Source organism: Saccopteryx leptura, chromosome 4 (assembly GCF_036850995.1).
Source record: "Saccopteryx leptura isolate mSacLep1 chromosome 4, mSacLep1_pri_phased_curated, whole genome shotgun sequence".
NCBI classification, from domain to species: Eukaryota; Metazoa; Chordata; class Mammalia; order Chiroptera; family Emballonuridae; genus Saccopteryx; species Saccopteryx leptura.
Window position 1 is genome coordinate 23,459,726 of NC_089506.1, and position 23,663 is coordinate 23,483,388.

General features: G+C 40.7%; 2 protein-coding genes across 3 annotated transcripts in view; one reads left to right on the forward strand and one right to left on the reverse strand.

The window, feature by feature from the left end:
* GTF2E2 (general transcription factor IIE subunit 2) overlaps window positions 1-22,762 on the reverse strand; it is a 65,442-nt gene extending 42,680 nt beyond the window's left edge. Inside the window, exons 1-2 of the mRNA XM_066380283.1 lie at window positions 22,537-22,762; window positions 18,183-18,352 (exon numbers count right to left, since the gene is read on the reverse strand). Of these exons, the coding sequence (XP_066236380.1) occupies window positions 18,183-18,348 (166 nt within the window). The 5' untranslated portion in view covers window positions 18,349-18,352; window positions 22,537-22,762. The remainder of the gene's footprint in view (window positions 1-18,182; window positions 18,353-22,536) is intronic.
* On the forward strand, window positions 1,531-12,746 carry SMIM18 (small integral membrane protein 18). 2 transcript variants are annotated; one of them, XM_066383539.1, is made up of 3 exons: window positions 1,531-1,601; window positions 10,990-11,070; window positions 12,370-12,746. In XM_066383539.1, the coding sequence occupies exon 3, from the start codon at window positions 12,407-12,409 to the stop codon at window positions 12,701-12,703; it is 297 nt and encodes a 98-aa protein (XP_066239636.1). In that variant the 5' UTR covers window positions 1,531-1,601; window positions 10,990-11,070; window positions 12,370-12,406; the 3' UTR covers window positions 12,704-12,746. The 2 variants fall into 2 exon arrangements, with proteins under 2 accessions (XP_066239636.1, XP_066239638.1); XM_066383541.1 differs by having other exon boundaries at window positions 11,009-11,070.
* Window positions 22,763-23,663: the final 901 nt, after the last annotated feature.

Consider the following 23,663-nt stretch of genomic DNA (forward strand, 5'->3'; position numbering starts at 1 on the left):
TATTTTGTCAAAGAACAGAAATTAATAAATGAACATCTGATGTTTTCCTCTTCAACTTTAGTAAAGTAATATTAAGTTTATCTTGTATAAACAACTAACTGGGAAGATTGAAAAACAAATGACAGATATGTTAAGAATAAAGCACCGATGGTCAATCATGACCCATGGGGTTTCTAGCATTTAATTCAATGCTGGGAATATAAACAATCAATAAATCTTAGTTTAATGAATAAAAGGGAGGGGAGAGGGGAGGGGAGAGGGGAGGGGAGAGGGGAGGGAGGGGAGAGGGAAGGGAAGGGAAGAGGAAGGGAAGGGAGAGGATGGGAGGGGGAACAGAGAGGAGAGGAGGGAGGGGAGAGGGAAGGGAGAGAGGAGGGGGGAGAGAAAAAGGGGAGAGAGGAGGGGGAGAAAAAGGAGAGAGAGGAGAGGGAGAGAAAAGGGGGAGATAGGAGGGGGAGAGAAAAGGGGGAGAGTGGAGGGGGGAGAGAGGAGAGGGGAAAGAGGAGGGGATAGAGGAGCAGAGAGAGGAGGGGGAGAGGGGGGAGAGAGGAGAGGGGAGAGAGGAAGAAAGAGAGGAGGGGGAGAGAGGAGAGGGGAGAGAGGAGGGGAGAGGAGAGGGAGAGAGAGGGGAGAGGGGAGGGGAAAGAAGGGGGTGAGGAGGGGGGAGAGAGGAGAGGGTAGAGAGAAGGGGGAGAGAGGAGAGGGTAGAGAGGAGGGGGAGAAAGGGGAGAGAGGAGGGGAGGGGAGGGGAGAGGAGGGGAAAGAAGGGGATGAGGAGGGGAGAGAGGAGAGGGGAAGAAAGAGGAGGGGGAAGAAAGAATGAGACTGCGAATGAGAATGAACAATATTTCCATGTACCCTTTTATGGCCCTAGAAACTAATGAGCTGATTAGCTACTCCCATAACTAAAAACCCTTGATTCTGTTATGCTTATAACTTTAAATAATACCCCATAAATAAAAACATTCTATTTCAAACATCCAACTGAGGATTCTTTTGCCATTTAAATTTTACAAACGGCTTTTTTAAAGTAGGTGGCAGAGCTGAAAACCTCATTTCTCTCTTCCCCCAGAATTTCTCCTATATCAAACCAACACATGGAAATAATCACTTCCAGAGGTCAGGAGTTATATAAAACACAGTATTGAAAGAAAATAGAATATTATTTATAAAATTTTATGCACAATTCCTGGAGGAAAAATAAACTTGGCGAACCTGGACTGTTACTACCTCTCTCGACATTATCTTCTAACCCCAGCACCAAAATATTCACCGAAGGATCTAAAATTTTATAGTTAAACACTGAGGAAAACATCAGCTTGTTGCTAACTCACAAATCCTATGCAGGAATTTCACAGAAGAACAAAAAGTAAGGCAAAAAAAAGGGGAGGGGGTGACAGTTGATATCCCACACAGCTCTATTGAAGTTTATGAATGATTTCCTCTTAAGGGTGGCAGGGCTTGATGCAAATGGATGTAGAGGGAACTGTCAGCTGCACTGTGGTTCCACCAATAGAAGCACAGCTCCATCTTGGCTGTGCACTAGACTGCATTACAAACAGACGATACCATCGCCTCAACAGCAGCCTTTCAGACAAGAGGTAGGTTTATATGATCTTTTTCATTTAGTAATACGTGTCCTTATGATGCAGTATAAAAGTATTTTACCATAAAAATCAAACAGAAAGCTTTGGTCCTACTAAAGACCAAAAAAGCAACGTATTCATTTCACTGCTTGGCAGGATTTTATTATGAAAACATGAAGACTGCCTTTGCTATTTGATAAGAACCCTTACCATCTGTGCCTTAATGGAAAATTCATGACACTATTAACCGGATCTATATCCAGACCTTAAGCATTTGATTTTAAGTGGTTACTTGCTAATTTCATTTTCTCTGAGCTACTTTATTTTAGCAGTTTGTTCTGCCTTAAACAAAGGATTTTTCTTAAAGAAAAATCTAGACTAAAAATGAATCCTAGGCTAAAGCTTTCTGATTATATATGTGCAAATTATATTGGCTGGTAAAAAATAATTGCTTTATAAGAAAGTTTGTTGTATTTTAACAAATTATCAGAATATAGTAGTACAAAACTGTTTTTTATTTGACTGAGTATATAGAATCAGAGAATGCTGAGAAATTCTAACTGTGATTTTCATATAAAAATAAAAAGACCATAAAGGTACCATTATATTGTATCCAAAGACATCATTTATAGGACTTCAGACTTTTTTAACATTTTCATTAATAATTACAGTAAAATCTTAGTCTATATTACTGTAATATACAAGACTTGCTAGTATAAAATGAAAACCTTATTGAAATAGCCTTTCAGTTTTGTATATGCCACAAAAATATTTATCACAGTAATTTCAATAAAAGTTATTCTTAAATTGATCCTCAAAATATAGACATAGTCTTTTTAATGAACTGCATTTAAAAATAAAAATATGTCCTAAGAACTGGTTAAAGGAGAACAGTTCAAGGAAAAACCTTTCAAGGTAATACGATTACTCTCATGGCTCGGATTAACCATTCATGTCTAACTAAAAATTACTAGCTCCTGCTGAAGTAAATTTCTACTTTTATAATATTCAAGCATGAAAATGTCATTATTTAGGAGATGCTGGAGTTCTAAGATATTCCCTATACACGCTAACCTAAAGATCCAACTTCTGCCCTTTTATTTGCTGGCAAATCTATTCAAATTTTAAAGAACTTTTGTTATTTTTATTTCTTAGCCAGCACACAACTAATACGAGCAAAGTGTCCCTTACAAAGATCAGGTTGCTGCAAGAAGGTATTAGATCTCTCCAGATCTCATCTGGGGAGATCTAATAACAATGGGGTTGTTTACCCAGAAGACATTTGGTTTGCTATACAAAGTATGGGAGCCCAAAATGAGTCTCAGATAAAATAAAAACAACTTTGTCAAATAAAACAGTTAACTTGCAACTCAAATTTCAAGAAAATTGTAAACCAAAACCCCTACCATTTACATTGTTTTAAAACCATAAGCAGCCTCTATTTCACTGGTAACATACAGTTAGGACAGATGGAGGCTCATCGCTGTTTCACTGAACTGACTAGAGGCACGGCCTATCTCAGAGTGAGGTGCTCTATATGGGTATTTAAAAGCCATTACGATTAATTGATCATATTTCAAAGTGATACGGTTAAAGGGACTAGAAAATTCAATTCAAGGGCTTTTACCATAAATACAGGAAAAGTATATATTATTATTAGGCAATTCAAGGTTCCAAAACATTTCCAAGTCTTATCCCCATAAATATTTCACTAGGGCCCTTTTGAAATGGGAGGGAAAACAGGTGAAGGGAATATTTCAAAAATAACAAACTAAAAAAGTACATGCTATTTACCTTAACACTTTCTATTCCTGTAATAAATTTTTTTTTAAGCAAGAGAGGACAGACAGAGACAGGAAAGATGAGAAGCATCAATTCTTAGTTGCAACACTTGAGCCGTTCATTGATTGCTTTCTCCTATGTGCCTTGATGGGGGACAGGGACCTCCAGCAGAGCCAGTGACCCCTTGCTCAAGCCAGACACTTCAGCGTTTCCAATCTGGGTCTTGAGCATCCCTGGCCCATGCTCTATCCACAGTGCCACTGCCTGGTCAGGCTGTAATGAAATTTTTAAGGGGCTTTCCATGGAGGATACAGAAAAGTAGACTGGTATTTTGTACTGGGGTTTTTTTTTAAACCATTTTCTCTTATTTGTCATAAGGCATGTTTACAGCATTTGCTTGATATAAATTTACATTTTAGTTTCAAACGTATAGTCTCAGAATATTAAAAATCTTAATGGTAAATATCTTTTTGCATGTCTAGTTATATGTAATCCACCAAAGTAAACTTTAGGTTTCATCCTAAATTTAACACAAAAAATTACTAGAGCTCTCCTGTACTTAGAAAAAAATAAATCACATTAAATGCAAGGTGAAACATAATTCCCTAAGAGTTTACCATTTTCAAATATGCCCAGAAGCTAAGTAAAGAGTTGCTCATCACTTACCAATAACACTCACCATTTACAACATAAACCTGACATGTATATATTCTCATAAACTGCTTATATGCTTCTCGCAAAGCTTACAAATGTCCTGGGAGATGGCACACACTGCTATCCACTGTCATTATTGCAGGCATTACTATAAGCATATTTGTGTGTAGATAAAGTATGCAGTCTAATGAAAATGACATTGTTTGATAATCCTAATGTTGATTTTTTAGAATCCAGAAAACTCAATAAATGTATTAAATAGATATGTAACACAACAGACTTTTAAAATCCCACGCAAGGAGTATCTTTAAATATAGCTGTTTGGGTTTTGAATTAGCAAAAGCAGTTCAAAAAGTAAATGAATTTAACAAGGTATATCTTGAGAAATCTCACACACATACCTGTCCCCCAAATTCACTCTCCATCCAACCCAAGTAATCAGTCATTAATTTCTAGTATATCCAAGATTTTCTGCGCAGATACAAGCAAATAAAAGTATGTATTTCCGCCTGACCGGGCGGTGGCGCAGTGGATAGAGCAACGGACTGGGATACGGAAGACCCAGGTTTGAGACCCCAAGGTCGCCAGCTTGACCAAGGGCTCATCTGGCTTGAGCAAAAGCTCACCAGCTTGAGCCCAAGCTCGCTGGTTCGAGCAAGGGGTTAGTCGGTCTGCTGAAGGCCCACGGTCAAGGCACGTATGAGAAGGCAATCAATGAACTAAGGTGTTGCAATGCGCATCGAAAAACTTAATGATTGATGCTTCTCATCTCTCCGTTCCTGTCTATCCCTCTCTCTGACTCTCTGTCTCTGTAAAAAAAAAAAAAGAAAAAAGAAAAAAAGTATGTATTTCCCCCTTTCCTATACATGTTGTCCTGAACCTTGCTCTTTTTAGTTAACAACGTATCTTAAAACTCTTTCCATATCACCATAAAACTAACTCATTCATGTATAATTTTCAATTGTGTGGCTATTCTATACTAATTTTAGTCAAAGGAATAGTTCATTGATGGGTTCAAGTTAACTTCAAATAATTAATTGAGCTGTGGGTCTGTCTGCCTGCCCCACCTTCCCTTCCCTTCCACTCTCTCCATTTTTTAGGGGCAGGGGCCTAAAAAAATTTTAAGCAATTCACTTATACTATAAAAATGAACAGAATGTAAAGTTCCTTAAACCAACTTTCTAACCATTTTAAAATCTCATTCTGAAATAGTAACTTTGTCTTTACAACTTCTCCCCTTTTAAAGTCAATATATATAAAAAAGACCTACTCATAATAAATTAAAATACGAAGTAGTAACTTCAGTATAATTTCGACCAGTTATGTGTTATAATTATATAACCAATTTCTAAGAGAAAAGAAAAAAATTGAAAGCTTAAAATGTTAAGGAGATAGAATTCTGGGTAAAGTTTTTAATTAATTAATTTTTTTTTTTTTTTTTTGGAGAGGGAGACAGAGATAAGGGAGAGAGATGAGAAGCGTCAACTCATAGCTGCATCACTGTTCATTGCCTCTCATACATGCCTCGACTGGGAAGGAGTGGGGGGCCCAGCCAAGCCAGTGATCCCTGTCAAGCCAGCGACCATGGGATCAGGTCGATGGTCCTGTGCTCAAGCTGGCGAGCTGGCACTCAAGCGGGCAACCTTGGAGTTTCGAACCTGGAATATCTCAGCATTCCAGGCCAACCTTCTATTAACTGTGCCACCACCAGTCAAACTAAAGTTTTTAATTTTGATTTTAAATTGCTATGGTGTTTCTGAAATCAACAGTAAACTAACACTTTAAATTAACATAGTTAATTAATAAGGTAGATTAAACTAATTTGAGGGGTATAATGTGGAAATTGCTTCACTCTGCTCTCTCCTCCTTCCCTAGCATATTTCCCCTGTAGTTATTTTTTTCTTTTTTCCTGAAGATTGAACCCAAGAAGAGACCAGGTGCTTGGGTAGATTCTTCTTATTATTGTTTTTTAAGATTTTATTTGCTGATTTTAGAGAGAGAGCAGTGCGGAGGGAATGGAAAATATCAACTCACAGCTGCTTCACTTGAGTTGTTACTGCCTGTTGTATGTGCCTTGGCCAGGCAAGCCCAGGTTTCAAACCTGCGACCTCATCATTCCAGGTCGTGCTCTGTCCACTGTGCCACCACAGGCCAGGCTCCCCTGCAGTCCTTCTAACGCCAGATTTAGAAAAGAAATCCCCATATTTTAAAAAGGAATCAACCTGAAAGGCCTTCACTGAAGGTCTAAAAATGTTCATCAATGCTGGACAGGTCCCAGAGTAGCCAGGTGAAACTGGCCCCTGCTCCCCCAAGATCCTAGTCGTCTTTCTCTCCGTCTTCTCTTTCAGCTCTCCTTTTCAAAGAGGACCTGAAATCCATTTACACTGAAATAAAAATAACTAACAATGTGTGTTACCTCTCCCAGGAATATCTGCGTTTTAGTAGTGCTAAAACTCTTCAAGGAGTTCCAAAGCTGAACTTTCTTTAGCAGTGATTTTCAACTTTTTTTTTCATGGCACAAACACACACTAATTACTAAGGTCAGTGCCCCTGACTAAATACAACCATTTTCACCTCATGGCACAAATAAATTAGTTACTAAAGAAGAAGAGGCCAGGGCCCCTTTTTCTTTAGTAATTAGTTTATGAGTGCGTGAGAAACAAAGGTTGAAAATCACTGCTTTAGGGGATGTGTGTGTGTGCGCGCACGCACACGCATGCAAGCACACACGATACTATCAGGAAGGCTAGGTCAAAAAGAACAACTTTTGTCTTCATTTGAGTCCGTTTCTATGAATTACTTGACTGTTTTGTGTGCACAGTAATTAGAACCAGAGGCAGGAACAATGAAGAGGATAGAGGGGTAGTCTGTCAGGACATCCACAATACACAACTCTGTATGAATGACACTCCACAACACAACTGAATGATGCTCCTTGGAGTTCTGTAACATGCAGACCTGCTTTCTATAAGAGCATGCTCAGAAGAGAAAACTTCGAAGGATAAAAGAGAGTAACTTTGAAAGGAAGGGTCTCCAGACATAGTTTGAAAATAATGTAACATAACACATATCTGTATTACAGGCAATGTATTTTATTATGTCCCAGAACTAACAGAAGCAATTGATTCAATTACTGTGCATTATTCTGTTATCCTTCTTTCAAGGTAAAGGGTCACCAAGCACCATAAAACTAAAAACCTCTTAAATTCTCTACTTCTGGCCTCAGATCATCAATTTAACCTTCAAAATACACAAAAAACAAAGGAAAGTACCAAGTCCATCCAGAGACAAAATGATATGTCGAGCAAATCTGATTTAAAAAATAAAAATCTTAGAAAATATTAAATTAGGCCTGACCTGTGGTGGCGCAGTGGATAAAACGTCGACCTGGAAATGCTGAGGTCGCCGGTTCGAAACCCTGGGCTTGCCTGGTCAAGGCACATATGGGAGTTGATGCTTCCAGCTCCTCCCCCCTTCTCTCTCTCTCTCTGTCTCTCTCTCTCCCTCTCTCTGTCCTCTCTAAAAATGAATAAATAAATTAAAAAAAAAATTAAAAAAAAAACAACAAAAGGTGCTTATCACCTTTATTAAAAAAAAAAAAAAAAAAAAAAGAAAGAAAATATTAAATTAATCCCAAAGTTCTAAAGTTATATTTAAAAAAAAGAAATCTAAAGGAATGATATTGTTATGACTTTGGGTTTAAGTTCCTTTTTAATCTTTTTGATGTGAAAATAATATTTATATATTAACATATTATTAACATAAAAGGGGGAGGGGGAGAAAGTTGGGGGGAAGAGGGGAAGTGAGAGAGAAGGGGAGGGGAGAAGGAAGGGGAGAGGAAGGAAAGGGGAAGGAGAGAGGGACGGGAGAGGGGGAGAGGGAGGGGAGAGGGAGAGGGAGAGGAGGGAGAGAGGGAGAAGGAGAGGAGGGGGAGAGGGAGAGGGAAAAATCAATTTATTGCTCCATTTATTTATGCATTCATTCATTGATTCTAATATGTGCCCTGACCAGGGATTGAACTCAAACCTTGTCATATCGTGACAATGCTCTAACCAACTGAGCTACCTGGCCAGGGCCCAGAGCCCTCACCTTTTTAGATACATTGAATACTTCTAGATGAAGTAATACGATGTCTGGAATTTGCTTTAAAATAATCAATGCAGCATTGGGTAGAGCCATAGACTGGCTAGGAGTTGATAAATGAGGTTGTACAGTGTGTCCGTAAAATCATGGTGCACTTTTGACCGGTCACAGGAAAGCAACAAAAGACAATATAAATGTGAAATCTGCACCAAATAAAAGGAAAACTCTCCCAGTTTCATACCTATTCAGTGCAGTTCAATGTGGGCTCACGCACACATTTTTCAGGGCTCCTTAGGTAGCTATCCCGTATAGCCTCTACAGACTCATCACTGACTGATGGCCTACCAGAACGGGGTTTCTCCACCAAAATGCCGGTTTCCTTCAACTGCTTATCCCACCGAGTAATGTTATTCCTATGTGGTGGCGCTTCGTTATAAACGCGCCAATATTCACGTTGCACTTTGGTCACAGATTCGAATTTAGCGAGCCACAGAACACACTGAACTTTCCTCTGTACCATCCACATCTCGACTTGCATGGCCGTGGGCTGCTCCGCTGTATACACGGTGTTACGTCATCATCTGCGCATGCGCACATGCTGCCACATCATTCTACAGAAACTGGGAGGGTTTTCCTTTTATTTGGTGCAGAATTTCACATTTCTATCGTCTTTTGTTGCTGTCCTGTGACCGGTCAAAAGTGCATCATGACTTTATGGACACACTATATTATGAGCACATGAGGGTTTTCATTATACTCTTATACTTCCACACTACTTTGAAGTCTTCTTTTTTTTTTTTATTTTTGTATTTTTCTGAAGTTGGAAATGGGGAGGCAGTCAGACAGACTCCCACATGCGCCCGACCGGGATCCACCCGGCACGCCCACCAGGGGCGATGCTCTGCCCATCTGGGGCATTGCTCTGTTGCATCCAGAGCCATTCTAGCGCCTGAGGCAGAGGCCATGGAGCCATCCTCAGTGCCCGGGGCCAACTTTGCTCCAATGGAGCCTTGGCTGCGAGAGGGGAAGAGAGAGACAGAGAGGAAAGAGAGGGGGAGGGGTGGAGAAGCAGATGGGCGCTTCTCCTGTGTGCTGGCCGGGAATCGAACCCGGGACTCCTACACGCCAGGCCGATGCTCTACCACTGAGCCAACCGGAGAGGGCCTGAAGTCTTCTTTAAATGAAACATATTCTCTCCTGACCAGGTGGTGGCGCAGTGGATAGAGCATCAGACTGGGATGCAGAGGACCCAGGTTCGAGACCCTGAGGTCGCCAGCTTGAGTGTGGGCTCATCTGGTTTGAGAGAAAAAAAATAAAAAAGCTCACCAGCTTGAGCCCAAGGTCGCTGGCTCGAACAAGGGATCCCTTGGTCTGCTGTAGCGCCCCGGTCCAGGCACATATGAGAAAGCAATCAATGAACAACTAAAGTACCACAACGAAAAACTGATGATTGATGCTTCTTATCTCTCTCCGTTCCTGTCTGTCTGTCCCTATCTATCCCTCTCTCTGACTCTGTCTCTGTCAAAAATAAATAAATAAAACATATTCTCATACACAAGTTATCTCCAGCACTTAGAAAAATATTTAGTACACAGTAAGTAATTAAACATCTGTTTACAAGGATAAATGAAAGTCTATTTACAACTATGTAGGGGAAGCATGCAAAATAAGTGATTTCTTTCATTAAAAAGTCATATACACTGACAAGTGGAATATTTTCTCTTATTTCCAAAATTTTCTTAGTATATAGGTATTTTCTAATTTTTAAAAATAAACTGAAAAAGATATTTTTGGGGGTGGGGGAGGTAGAAGAGAGTAAACGGAGGAATAAATGGTGATGGAAGGAGACGACTTGGGGTGGTGAGCACCTAATACAATATACAGATGATGTGTTATAGAATTGTACAGCTGAAACCTATATAACTTTATTAACCAATGTTACCCCCAATAAATTCAATTAAAATAATAGTAAATGTAAACTTAAAAGAAAAAGAAAATACAAAATTTGGTGATTAGCCAACAGCCTCTGCCCCAGTCAAGTACCCTCTCAGCCTAACAGGGTATGATGCACAGCAGGCCTCCACTAGTATTTGCTGAATTGAGTATGTGTATATTACTGTACAAATCCATATACAGTTCTATAATATAGCAGTAAGGTATTCATGATAATTACTATTTTGCTACTGTGACTTGGAAATTTATTATTTCTTTGGATAGTTAACTTGCATCCCAATACTTTACAAAAAAATTAAAGATACAGCCATGTGGCAATATAAATTAACTAATACATATTATTCTATGGTTAAAAAGATTTTTGAAAGATAAGGATAATAAAAAATTCATTTATTGTTTTTAAAACTCTCAAATCCTCAATTCTTATGGTCCCATTTAAGGCCTGACAAAAGTATCAAGTCAACAAGAGCAAAAGTTAGTGCAAAAATACTGAAACTCACAGACTAATTTTGTGATATGGAATAATAATTTAATAAATGATACCTCAGGGACACTGAATTTGCCTGTTTTGGGGGGGGGGGTTTGTTTTGTTTTGTTTTGTTTTCCTAAAATTGGAAATGTGGAGGCAGTCAGACAGACTTCCACATACGCCCGACCGGGATCCACCCGGCATGCCCACCAGGGGGCGATGCTCTACCCATCTGGGGTGTCACTCTGCCGCAATCAGAGCCATTCTAGCGCCTGAGGCAGAAGCCACAGAGCCATCCTCAGCGCCCGAATTTGCCTGTTTTTTAAAATATTTATGTCTATAGGTCATTTAGATATATAAAACATGTAAACTATCATATACACACACAAAAAAAAAATCCAAAGATTATGGTTTCTTAATAGACAACTTAATTTGACTATTTTTTCTCTATTTTTCACTAAGCTGCTATTCCCTAATTCAGGTCCCTGCTCTCGAAGTTTCAAGGAGTGGAAATAGAAGCCAAAAATACACTGAACCAAGAAGGTGAGAGGATCCACAAGGATATCTTGACAAATACAACCTTAAAACACAAAGATTTCTTGTAGATAGCAACTCACTGACCACTGCTTTAGTCAAATTTTAAACCATTTCAGCTTCTGCCCCTCCATTAGTAGTTAATTTCTGTGTATGAATCTAATAAGATACACAAAAATATATAGTACGGTTTACAGAGAGTACAGTGGCAGAGATATTGAAAAGTTAATACCATAAAATGTGTTTTAAAATTAATTTAAAAATTAATACAGTGTGTCCGTAAAGTCATGGTGCACTTTTGACTGGTCACAGGAAAGCAACAAAAGACGATAGAAATGTGAAATCTGCACCAAATAAAAGGAAAACTCTCCCAGTTTCATACCTATTCAGTGCAGTTCGATGTGGGCTCACGCACAGATTTTTCAGGGCTCCTTAGGTAGCTATCCCGTATAGCCTCTACACACTCGTCACTGACTGGTGGCCTACCAGAACGGGGTTTCTCCACCAAACTGCCAGTTTCCTTCAACTGCTTATCCCACTGAGTAATGTTATTCCTATGTGGTGGCGCTTCGCTATAAACATGCCGACATTCACTTTGCACTTTGGTCACGGATTCGAATTCAGCGAGCCACAGAACACACTGAACTTTCTTCTGTACCGTCCACATCTCGACTTGCATGGCCGTGGGCTGCTCTGCTGTATACACGGTGTTACGTCATCATCTGCGCATGCGCACATGCTGCCACATCATCCTACAGAAACTGGGAGGGTTTTCCTTTTATTTGGTACAGATTTCACATTTCTATCGTCTTTTGTTGCTGTCCTGTGACCGGTCAAAAGTGCACCATGACTTTACGGACACACTGTACTATACAAAAAAATACCATTCAGGTGTTGATTCTGGCAGAAAAATATGGAAGACTCTAGTTGCCTATATAATTTTTGTTTTAGCAAAAGAGACAAAGACAGAGACAGACAGAAAGGGAGAGTTATGAGAAGCATCAACTCATAGTTGCGCCACTTTAGTTGGTCGATGATTGCTTCTCACATGATCCTTGACCAAGGGGCTCCAGCCGATCCAGTGAACCCTTGCTCAAGCCAGCAACCTTTAGGCTCAAGCCAGTGACCCCTGTGCTCAAGCTGGCGACCTCGGGATCTCGAACCTGAGTCCTGAGCATCCCCGGCCAACGCCCTAATCCACTGCGTCACCTCCAGTCAGACAACTTACTACCAAATCTTAGCACTGAGATTTGAACTGACAAATCTGTCGAGTTGGGTTACATGTATTCATTTCCTACCTTCTTATAGATTCAAAAGAGCAATCTAAGAAGTGGAACCTCTAAGAATGGCCTCCCTGAGCTCCAGCCTCTGGAATGAAACCACTACATCTGTGTATCAGTACCTTGGCTTTCAAGTTCAAAAAATTTACCCTTTCCATGATAACTGGAACACTGCCTGCTTTGTCATTCTGCTTTTATTTATATTTACAGTGGTATCTTTGGTGGTGCTGGCTTTCCTCTATGAAGTGCTGGACTGCTGCTGCTGTGTGAAAAACAAAACTGTGAAAGACCTGAAGAGTGAACCTAGCCCTCTTAGAAGCATGATGGACAACATCAGAAAACGGGAAACAGAAGTGGTCTAGTGCTCTGCATAAGATGAGCCAAGTCTCTGAAAACAGCCTTCCACTTCCGAGAAAAAACAATGTCTGAGGCCAACTGTTACTACGAAATTTACAGAATTATTGAAAGACTGTCACTAGAAGGAAAAAACAAGTTAAATATCTGTTTTGTGTGTGTAACCCTTTCATTAAATATAAAATAAAACTTCACAAATGTGAATAATTTACCAATCTCTTTAAAAGAACACTTCAAAACTAGATTAAAAAATTCCTATAATTCAGTATTAAGTAGCGAAAAGTAAAACAAAAAACATAAGCAAAGCTAATGATGCCAAAATAGGTTATACCTAAAATCGTGTGGACTAAAAACTATTAGAGTACTAAAACTACATGTGCTTTGGTTATAAAAATGCTATTCAAAATGCTTCTCTAAATCCAAAGTAAAATAGTGCTACTTATATTAAAGTCCTTACTTATTAAAAAGCAGTATTTTCTGGTTTCTTAAAGAAAAATTTACACATTTCTGAAGACTTAAGTTTTATACAGGATTACTGAGAAAAAAAGTCTCGAAATACTCAGAAAAGTCATAGGTATACTTGCATAAAATTTTCATACAATGGACTAACTGCTGAAACACATACATAGTCTAAGAAGGACCAGGCTACCTCTAACTAAAACTGACAAATCCACCACTAAACTGCGTTTCCTGAGCGGGGCCTCGTCGTGCTTCTCACAATCACCCTCTCAAGGGCTACGATACCTGACCTAGAAAATACTGCAAAAATATGAAAAGATAGAACCACTCAACATCTGTTAAGAAATATGGCAGTTTTATTTCTTATAATTTCAGGGCTGAACAGACATTATATTTTATAACCCTAATACCATTTTGCTACTACTCATGAGCAAACCAAAGCATGCTCTTAACCACTACACTACAACTACCATTAGGCCAGAAATGTCACTTCTGAAAATTTATTGAGAAATTAGTTCAAAAGAAAAAATCACTCAAGGATGTTTATAAAATATCATTACTAAAAACAACAAAAAATTGGAAATAACAGCTTTAAATGTAGCACATCAACTTCACAGTATTAATAAGCTACTGAAAATGATAAAGTAGAAAACATTTGATACATAAAGTGAAAAATAAGTATCTGTCTTTTTCAATTTAGAGAACCCTAATTATGAGTCTGAAATAGTTTATCCATGAAATATTTTTGTATTTTTTTCTAACATAAGAAACAAACACAAATAACATAATCAACTTTCAAAAGACTTGTGAAACTTAGGTATTTAGAATACTTTGAGAACTATTCTGAGCACTATTAGAACCACATTTTCACAAACAGTAAACTTTGGGGGCCTTTGATAATGCACACTATCAACTTTTCCCTACCTTACCCTGTAATTCATTTAGCCATCCAACAAATAAGTACTGAGTGCTTCTAGCCGTGAGGGATTAAGTTACAACAGCCAATAAGTAACCATGAAATTACAGTGGCACACAGAAGCTCTGATAGAAATAGTGAGCTCTGTGAGAACTCAAAGGCTAAGCACTAAAATCAAATTGAAAGAAGGAATAATATGACTTTTAAGCTGAAACCTAAAAGAAGAGGAGTTAGCCAAAGGAAAGAGGAAAGTAGGAATGAATGCTCCCAAAAGAGGAAACTAAATGAGCAAAATCCAAGAGGCAAGTATCACCGGGAGACAGTACAAGGAAACAGGCAGGGGTGTTTCTGAGCGCGTGGAACCCCCGCTGGCTCAGTACAGCCCAATTTCAAAACTTCACTGCAATGCAACAGTTGTCATGAGAATGTGGTGCTTTCGTAAGGACTGACATCTGAGTACTAGAATTACACTGAAATACCACAAATAACTACTCATTTAGTCCATTGGTCCCCAACCTTTTTTGAGCCATGGACCAGTTTAATGTCAGAAAATATTTTCACGGACCGGCCTTTAGGGTGGGACAGATAAATGCACAAAATTAAATTATGTGACCGGCGTAAAAACTGTGGTATTTTTAAATATAATTGTCAAACTTAACGAGACAAGCGTCAAGAGTGAGTCTTAGACGGATGGAAAAGAGGGAATCTGGTCATTTTTTAAAAATAAAACATCGTTCAGACTTAAATATAAATAAAACGGAAATAATGTAAGTTATTTATTCTTTCTCTGCGGACCGGTACCGGTCCACAGCCCGGGGATTGGAGACCACTGATTTAGTCAACTGGTAGTCAACAAGGGTGCAGTTAATGCAAGTCAATGAGGAAGACAAGTTGTTCCAACAAATGATACAGGAACAGCTGAATAACCACACACAAAAAGTTGAATTGAGACCCCTATGTTAAACTGAAAAGTCATTAGGTCAAAGTGTTTTTTTAAATCAACTCAAACTTATCAAAACCTAATGTAATAGTTAAAACTATAAAGCTCTTAAAAGACAACATAATACATTTTCATAACCTTGAGTTAGGCAAAGATTTCTTTTTTTAAAAAAAAATTTCTTTCGATTCCCAGCCAGGGCACATAGGAGAAGCGTGCCTATGTGCTTCTCCACCCACCCCCTCCTTCCTCTCTGTCTCTCTCTTCCCCTCCCGCAGCCAAGGCTCCATTGGAGCAAAGATGGCCCGGGCGCTGGGGATGGCTCCTTGGCCTCTGCCCCAGGCGCTAGAGTGGCTCTAGTCGCAGCAGAGCGACGCCCCGGAGGGGCAGAGCATCGCCCCCTGGTGGGCAGAGTGTCGCCCCTGGTGGGCGTGCTGGGTGAATCCCGGTCGGGCGCATGCGGGAGTCTGTCTGACTGTCTCTCCCCGTTTCCAGCTTCAGAAAAATACAAAAAAAAAAAAAATTTCTGCCTGACCAGACGGTAGTACAGTGGATAGAGTTGGACTGGGATGCGGAGGACCCAGGTTCAAGACCCTGAGGTCGCCAGCTTGAGCACGGGCTCATCTGGTTTGAGTAAGGCTCACCAGCTTGAGCCCAAGGTCGCTGGCTCGAGCAAGGGGTCACTCAGTCTGCTGAAGGCCCACGGTCAAGGCACATATGAAAAAGCAATCAATGAACTAAGGTGTCACAACGAAAAACTGATCATTGATGCTTCTCATCTCTCTCAGTTCCTGTCTGTCCCTATCTATCCCTCTCTCTGTCTCTGTAAAGAAAAAAAAAAGAAATTTGAAAAAAAATGTCTGCCCTCGGACAAAGCATTGTCCCAAAGCACTGAGGTTGCCAGTTTAATCCCCTGTTCTTTCCTTTCTTTTCTAATTAAAAAAATTAATTCTATTTGGAATAAATAAAGAACTCTTACAAACCAATAGAAAAAAGACAACCCAGTATTTTTTAAGTGGGCAAAAAAGGTGAACATTTTACCAAAGACGACAGATACATGAATAGTCAATAAGCACATGAAATGACATCAAACATCATTAATCATTAGGGAACTGCATATTAAAACCAAATAGGCCCTGGCCGATTGGCTCAGTGGTAGAGCATCGGCCTGACTTGCAGGAGTCCCAGGTTCGATTACCAGCCAGGGTACACAGGAGAAGCGCCCATCTGCTTCTCCACCCCTCCCCCTCTCCTTCCTCTCTCTCTCTCTCTCTCTTCCCCTCCTGCAGCCAAGGCTCCATTGCAGCAAAGTTGGCCTGGGCGCTGAGGATGGCTCCATGGCTCTGTCTCAGGTGCTAGAATGGCTCTGGTTGCAACAGAGCAACGCCCCAGATGGGCAGAGCATCGCCCCCTGGGGGGCATGCCAGGTGGATCCTGGTCGGGCGCATGTGGGAGTCTGTCTGACTGCCTCCCTGTTTCCAACTTCAGAAAAATACAAAAACAAAACAAAACAAAAACCAAAATACCAAAATAACACTTCACATCTACTAGAATGGCTATGATCAGAAAGACAAAAATAATAAATCTTGGTAAGAAGAAAAAAAATGGACGGGGGGGTGTTATATTGAGTGGGACATTTGAAGGTATGTTAACAAAATAAAATTAATAAAAATTTTAAAAATGTTTATTAAATAAAGAATGGAACCCTCATGCACTAATGGTAAGAATGTAAAATGGTACAGCCATTTTGGTAGTTTCTTAAAATGCTCAACATAAATTAACTACATGACCCAGAAATTCTACTCTTAGGTCTCTTTCCTAAAGAGAGAGAGAGAAAATAGATGCCCACATAACGACTTGTACATGAATGTTCACAGTGGCTCTATTTGTAATAGACAAAAGGTGGGAGGAATACAAATGCCTTTATTTTTTTTTAAAGATTTTGATTTTAGAGAGAGGTTAGAGAGAAAGAAGGGTGGGGGAGGAGAGGAAGCACCAACTCATAGTACTAGTTACTTCTTATATGTGCCCTGACTGGGTTAGCCCAGGATTTTGAATTGGCAACCTCAGCATTCCAGGTCGATGCTTTATCCACTGCACCACCACAGGTCAGGCACAAACATATCTTAACTGATAAATGGCTAAACAAATTGTGGTATATCCATACAATGGAATACTCTACAGCAATAAAATGAAATACTGATACATGCTACAAGGTGGATGAATCCTGTACAATATACAGCAAACTGAATTCCACAACAAATAAAAAGGAATATATACCATAACCAAGTAGGATTTATTCCAAGAATGCAAGTTGGTTTAACATCTGAAAATCAATTCATGTAATACACTGTGTTATTAGAATCAAGAACAAGAACATGATCATCTCAAAAGATGCTAAATAAAAGAGCCACACACTAAAGACCACACATCATCAAATCGCACTTATATGAAATGTCCAGAAAAGGCAAATACATAGAGACAGAAAGTAGATTATTGGTTATCTGGGACTAAAAAGCAACTGCAAATAGGCACAAGGGATCTTTTGGGGGATAACAAAAATGTTCTAAAATTGGAATGCACTGGTAATTACACAACTCTTTAAATTTACTAAACATCTTTAAACTGTACACTTAAAAAACAAGTGTACTAGAAAAAAAAACAAAAAGAAGTGTACTAGATGGTATGGAAATTAAACATCAATGAGGTCGTTTTTTCAAAGATAATAACCTAAATTTTTTTTTTTTTTGGAAAGAGAGAGACAGGGACAGACAGGCAGGAAGAGAGAGAGATGAGAAGCATCAATTCTTCATTGTGGCACCTTAGTTGTTCATTGATTGCTTTCTCATAAGTGCCTTGACCAGAGGGCTCCAACTGAGCCAGTGACCCCTTGCTCAAGCCAGCGACCATGGGGTCATGACTAGATCCCATGCTCAAGCTAGCAACCCCATGTTCAAGCTGGTGAGCCCGCACTCAAGCCAGAGACCTCAGGGTTTTGAACCTGGGTCCTCAGCGTCCAGGCCAATGCTCTATCCACTGTACCACCACTGGTCAGGCAATAACCTAAATTCTAACTACAACACAAGTCTACTAACATCTTAAGAAAATGAACTTGCCATTACTAAATGATTTCCTGAAAAATAAAAACTAAAAAGTCCTAGTCCATTTTACTCACCAGAATTTTGTTTAGAGCCTGATGATCCTCCATGCTCTAGCTTTGCTTTCTTCTTCTTTGATGATGATGATGATGACTCAGAAGATACTGCACGTTTTTCTACTACAGGAGTGGAAAGAGCTCGTTTTTTGAACAGTTCCCGTTCTCTCAAAAGGCTTGGATCCATAATGCTGCAATGATTAAAAATAAGTATCTTTAATACAGTTTCCAATCACTTAAACCTACATGCTAAATTCATAGGTCTCAACAAAAGTTACTTCCTAAACAAAACTGCCTTCTGTCACTAGTTGTCTAATACATGTATTTACTCATTCACTCAAAAAATCTTTAATTAGTGCCTATTATATGCCAAGCACTGAGCTAGGCAAACATAAAGAGAAACATAACTATTCTCTAAAGCTCTAGAACTGCACTGTCCAATATGGTAGCCACTGGCCTACATGTGCATAATGAGCATCAGAAATGCGGCTAGAGTTGAGGTGTATTCTAAGTATAAAACACACATCAAATTTAAAAGGCTTAGTACCAAAAAAAAAAAAAATTTATGAAACTACTAATGACATATGACATATTTTACACGTTGACGTGTATTTTGGATATACTCGATTAAGTAAAATACTACAATTAATTCCCCTAATTTTTTTAACCTTTTTAGAAACTATAGCTAATAGAAACATTTAAATTATGTGTGGCTCACACTGTATTTCTATTGAACACCACCACTCTAGAAACAATATCGAGAATACTCAGCAGAAAACAGGAGGCAGATTTAGGCTCACTGCAAAAAGGAAAAAAGAAAGAACCATCAGAACTGCTTACAAATAAAAAGGTAAAATTTAAAACTGGTGAACTCTTTATCATTAAGTGATGAAGAGCCGGACGGCTGGATTAGTATTTGTTAGAAATATTTACAGAGACATGGCCTGATAGCTCCACTGGTTCGTCTCAAAGTGCAGAGGTTGCCAGTTTGATGCCCGGACAGGGCACACAGGAACAGATGGATGTTCCTGTCCCTCTCTCCCTCTCTCCTTTCCTCTCTAAAATCAATACAATAAACATTAAAAGAAGAAGAAAGAAATAGCTACAGAAGATTCCTGATTTAGACAAGTGAGACTAAACTTTTTTGGGTTTTTTCCCCAGTTTAAAACTCTATAATTCTCAGCAACTTCAATACAACCAAGGAAGTCACAGATCATTCAACAAGCATTTTAAAATGTTCCTCTCTTATCTAAGCTCTCCTTCGAATCCCATGGAGAGTCTGGGAAGCTTACAAGCTGACTGTGTAAATGATTTTTGCAGTGTTAAGACTAATGTTCATAGGCTGGGAAGGAAGGCCTCAGAGGAAAGACTATCTTATGCTCTGAAAGCCTTAAAGCACAGGGCAGCTCAATAAATACTTCTTAAATGAATAATGAACAGAAACACATCTTTAAACTGTTCTAACCTCATTGTGATTGGTTCCACAAGCCTTTATTAAAAAGTCCTGTTTGTCAAGTACTGTACTTCAAATTCTGAAAGGTTCTAGAAAATAAATCCTTGCCTTCAAGCAGCTTATATTTGAGAAGCTGAAAGCATTGAGTACTTTGCCTAAAAATGAATAAATAAAATGTGATTTAGAGCAGAGGTCCCCAACCCCCAGGCCGCGGACCGGTACCAGTCCGTGGGCCATTTGGTACTGGTCCACAGAGAAAGAATAAATACCTTACATTATTTCCGTTTTATTTATATTTAAGTCTGAACGATGTTTTATTTTTAAAAAATGACCAGATTCGCCTGACCAGGCAGTGGCGCAGTGGATAGAGCGTTGGACTGGGATGCAGAGGACCCAGGTTCGAGACCCCGAGGTCACCAACTTGAGTGCGGGCTCATCTGGTTTGAGCAAAAGCCCATCAGCTTGAACCCAAGGTCGCTGGCTCCAGCAAGGGGTTACTCGGTCTGCTGAAGGCCTGCGGTCAAGGCACATATGAGAAAGCAATCAATGAACAACTAAGGTGTTGCCACACGCAATGAAAAACTAATGGTTGATGCTTCTCATCTCTCTCCGTTCCTGTCTGTCTGTCCCTGTCTATCCCTCTCTGACTCACTCTCTGTCTCTGTAAAAAATAAATAAATAATTTTTTTTAAAAATGACCAGATTCCCTCTGTTACATCCGTCTGAGACTCACTCTTGACGCTTGTCTCGGTCACGTGATACATTTAGCTGTCCCACCCTAAAGGCTGGTCCGTGAAAATATTTTCTGGTATTAAACTGGTCCGTGGCCCAAAAAAGGTTAGGGACCAGTGATTTAGAGTGCTTCAAGTTAAAAGATGTAAGCACTGATAAGAAATAATCAGAGGAAACCAATTAGGAAAGGAACAGTCACTGGTACAGGACCTCAAATCAAAGACCCATCTTCTCCCCTCAATTCTAATCCCTAACAGCAACATGACCCTAGGCAATCCACAAGGCTGCTCCAAATCCAATTTAATTATAAGATAAAATGAGGATATTTCCAATGTTGTCTACCCCAATTATAAGAAAAAAAATGAGAACGCGATTGTTTTTAAGGTGAGAGGAGGGGATATAGTCAGACAGACTCCCGCATGCGCCCCAACTGGGACCCATCCAGCAATGCCACCTGGGGTGGATGCTCCAGTACAAAGCTATGTTTAGCACCCGAGGCTGACAGCAGCACTGAGACCAACCGAGCCATCCTCAGCACCGGGGCCATCCTCAAACCAATTGAGCCACTGGATGCCGGAAAAGAGAGAGCGAAGTGGGAGAAGGGGAGGGGAGAGAAGCAGATGGTCGCTTCTCCTGTGTGTTCTGACTGCAATCAAACCCGGGACATCCATTTGCTGGGCCGACCCTCTATCCACTGAGCATCCAGCCAGATCTGAGAAGGTGATTTTTAAAATAGTAAAGCTTTACAAATATGTTATTTGGGTATTACTATTTTCAGTTGGATTTTAAAAGAAATAATGATTACACTGTGCTAAGCAAGAGACCATCTTATGGCGTGGGAAAGTATGAGAATTCAAATGATAAGGTGCAGGCAACAAGACTAAGACAGGAAACACCTGTTTATTCCACCTTGTCAAGACAACTAACTAACCAAGGCTTTTAAACATGATTTTAACACAAACTTAAATAAAAAGACTTACAGTTTAAAAAGACCTAAATGCTCAGAGGATTTGACCCTCACAACGTTAGGAGATAAAAAGTATCCATTTTATTCTTATGATACATAAAGTATGAAGTAAAGAGTTATGGTTCAGGTCACAACAGCTGGAACTACTTGCACTAGAACCCAAAGGTCCTAATTCCTAAATCAGTGCTACCTGCTCCACCCCTTAAATGCTGGGAAAAGGCTTTTTCCGGCACACAAAGGTGTGCTCCTGATAACGTTCAAAGGCAACCGGCGCAGAAAGCTTACTGTCTGTGGATCACCATCGCACGCTCCGCCTAACTTTTCCTCCTTTTTCTCAGAAGACCCTTCAATTATTTGTAGTGTTACCTGTGTGGTGGACAGGGCACATCATCCTGCCCGTTTGACACTGAAAAAAACAAACAAACAAAAAAACCCCACCACAACTCTGGGAGTTCACGTGTCCACGTGTCACCGAGGGACACGGAGAAGCCAAAATTAAGTCACGATCTTCTGACTCCACGTTCTTTCCACTATACCGTCCCACTTCTGTCACCTTTCCTGTCTTGTTTCTGTCGCTGCCTAAGCTTCAGAGGTGCCACTGGCACCTAGGAACCCCCCCCCCCCTATGAACTGCTAGCAAGCTGAGAAGACACTGTCTACGTCTTAAATGACAAATACAGAGGTGGGAGGAAAATGTCATAGACAAAAGTGGAGCGGTTTCCAGAGGGAGGGGGGCGGGGGGACGAGAGTAAAAAAAAAAAAAAAAAAAAAATGTCCCGCAGCGTTTCGTCTCAGAAATATCTTTAGACTTCGCAGAAAACAACTATTATAACTAAAGTTGGGGAATCATTACAAAGTAGGTCTCCAAAAGACAGATTAAAAAAAAAAAAAAAAAAGATCGTGAACAAGCATCTAAATCACAGCCCGCATGTAGCTGGCTGGACACCGTGCTTCCCCAAACTCCGCACACTCGGTTCGCTCGGCCACCGCTCCTGTCACCTCGGGGCTAGGAAGAGACTACCCAACTGCGAAGGTCCCCTTTCCCACCCGAAAGTTTGCTCAATAAGCCACCGGCCTAAAAGACGATGCTCCCAGGAGTCGTTACGGCAGCGCCAGCCTCCCCAGGGCTGGAAAACTCGCTCGCCCCGTGGTAGGTGGCGCTCCGAGGAACAACAGGCCGGAGCTCCGCGCCCCCCACCCGGCCGGCGGCCGTAGCCCCTTACCTGGGCTAGGGGGGCCGCCCCGCGCGACTCGACGCCGCCTCTCCGCGCCTCCGCCTCGGCCAGCCACCCACGCCCGCGTGGCTGCCGCTCCCAGCTCCTGGTCAGCGCCGCCGCCGGCCCAACCGCACAGCCAGCGCTGTCCCGCCAGGTCGAGCTCTCGGCACTGGCGGCGACGAAAGCACCAGCGACTCGGCCTGGAGCCCCGCCCGCCACTTCCTGATCGGGTTGCTAAATACTCGATCCCGACAGCCACCGCGGCGCCTCCACCGCCTAGAACGCGCGTGCGTGGTCACGTGCTCCTCTCGGGGTACCACGGGAGGAAAATCAGCCAGCTTGGAGCGTTCTGCATCTCCTTGACAACGGGAGAATGGCTGGGCGGGACGGAGAACCCGACTAGGTAAGAGATGACTAGCAGCCATCAAGATGGAAAAAAAATGTTTCCATTGTAGAAATGTAAATAAAGCTCCTGGATCCTCCTCCAGCTGCTCTGGAATCTTTTTAACTTAAGTCGTAATGGGAGTTTTCAAGTTACTGTCTACTAGGTGATTTGTGACTTTGCATCAAATGCCAGTTACAAGCATCTAAATTAAAAAAAAAAGTCCCAGCTCTCTCTATTTGCAAGTGAGGAAATAAGAGGCCCAGGGAAGCTAAATGACTTGATCAAAACAGCAAAGGCAAATCCTGGAGTGAGGCTGTTTCTGAATTCCAACCACCACATGTATGAACACTTTCCACCACACCTGTGAACTTGTTAGTGGCAGAAAAATTGCACCAGGATTAGCAACGAGTTAGGTTCGACCGTGGTTGGTTCAGCAACCTCGGTACTTGCTTTCTAGCTAAGAAAGAATTCCGAGCCAAGACTCAAACTATAAGTTTAGATGTCATCTTCAGGAGTTAATACTTAAAGGAGTGGCCATGCACTGGCCAGTAGTTTTGCCCATTGCTAGGCACCTGGCACTCTCCGGCCTTGTGACCCTCTGCGCCTGCCCCATTGTTCCTGCTCTGCTCATGCCTGTCTGCCTACTACAAACTTTCAGAAGAGGATTTCAAATTCAGGAGCAACATAAAGGGGTAGAAATAAAATGACAAGGAAGATTAATTGGCCTTGCCCACAGCCTGCAATCTAC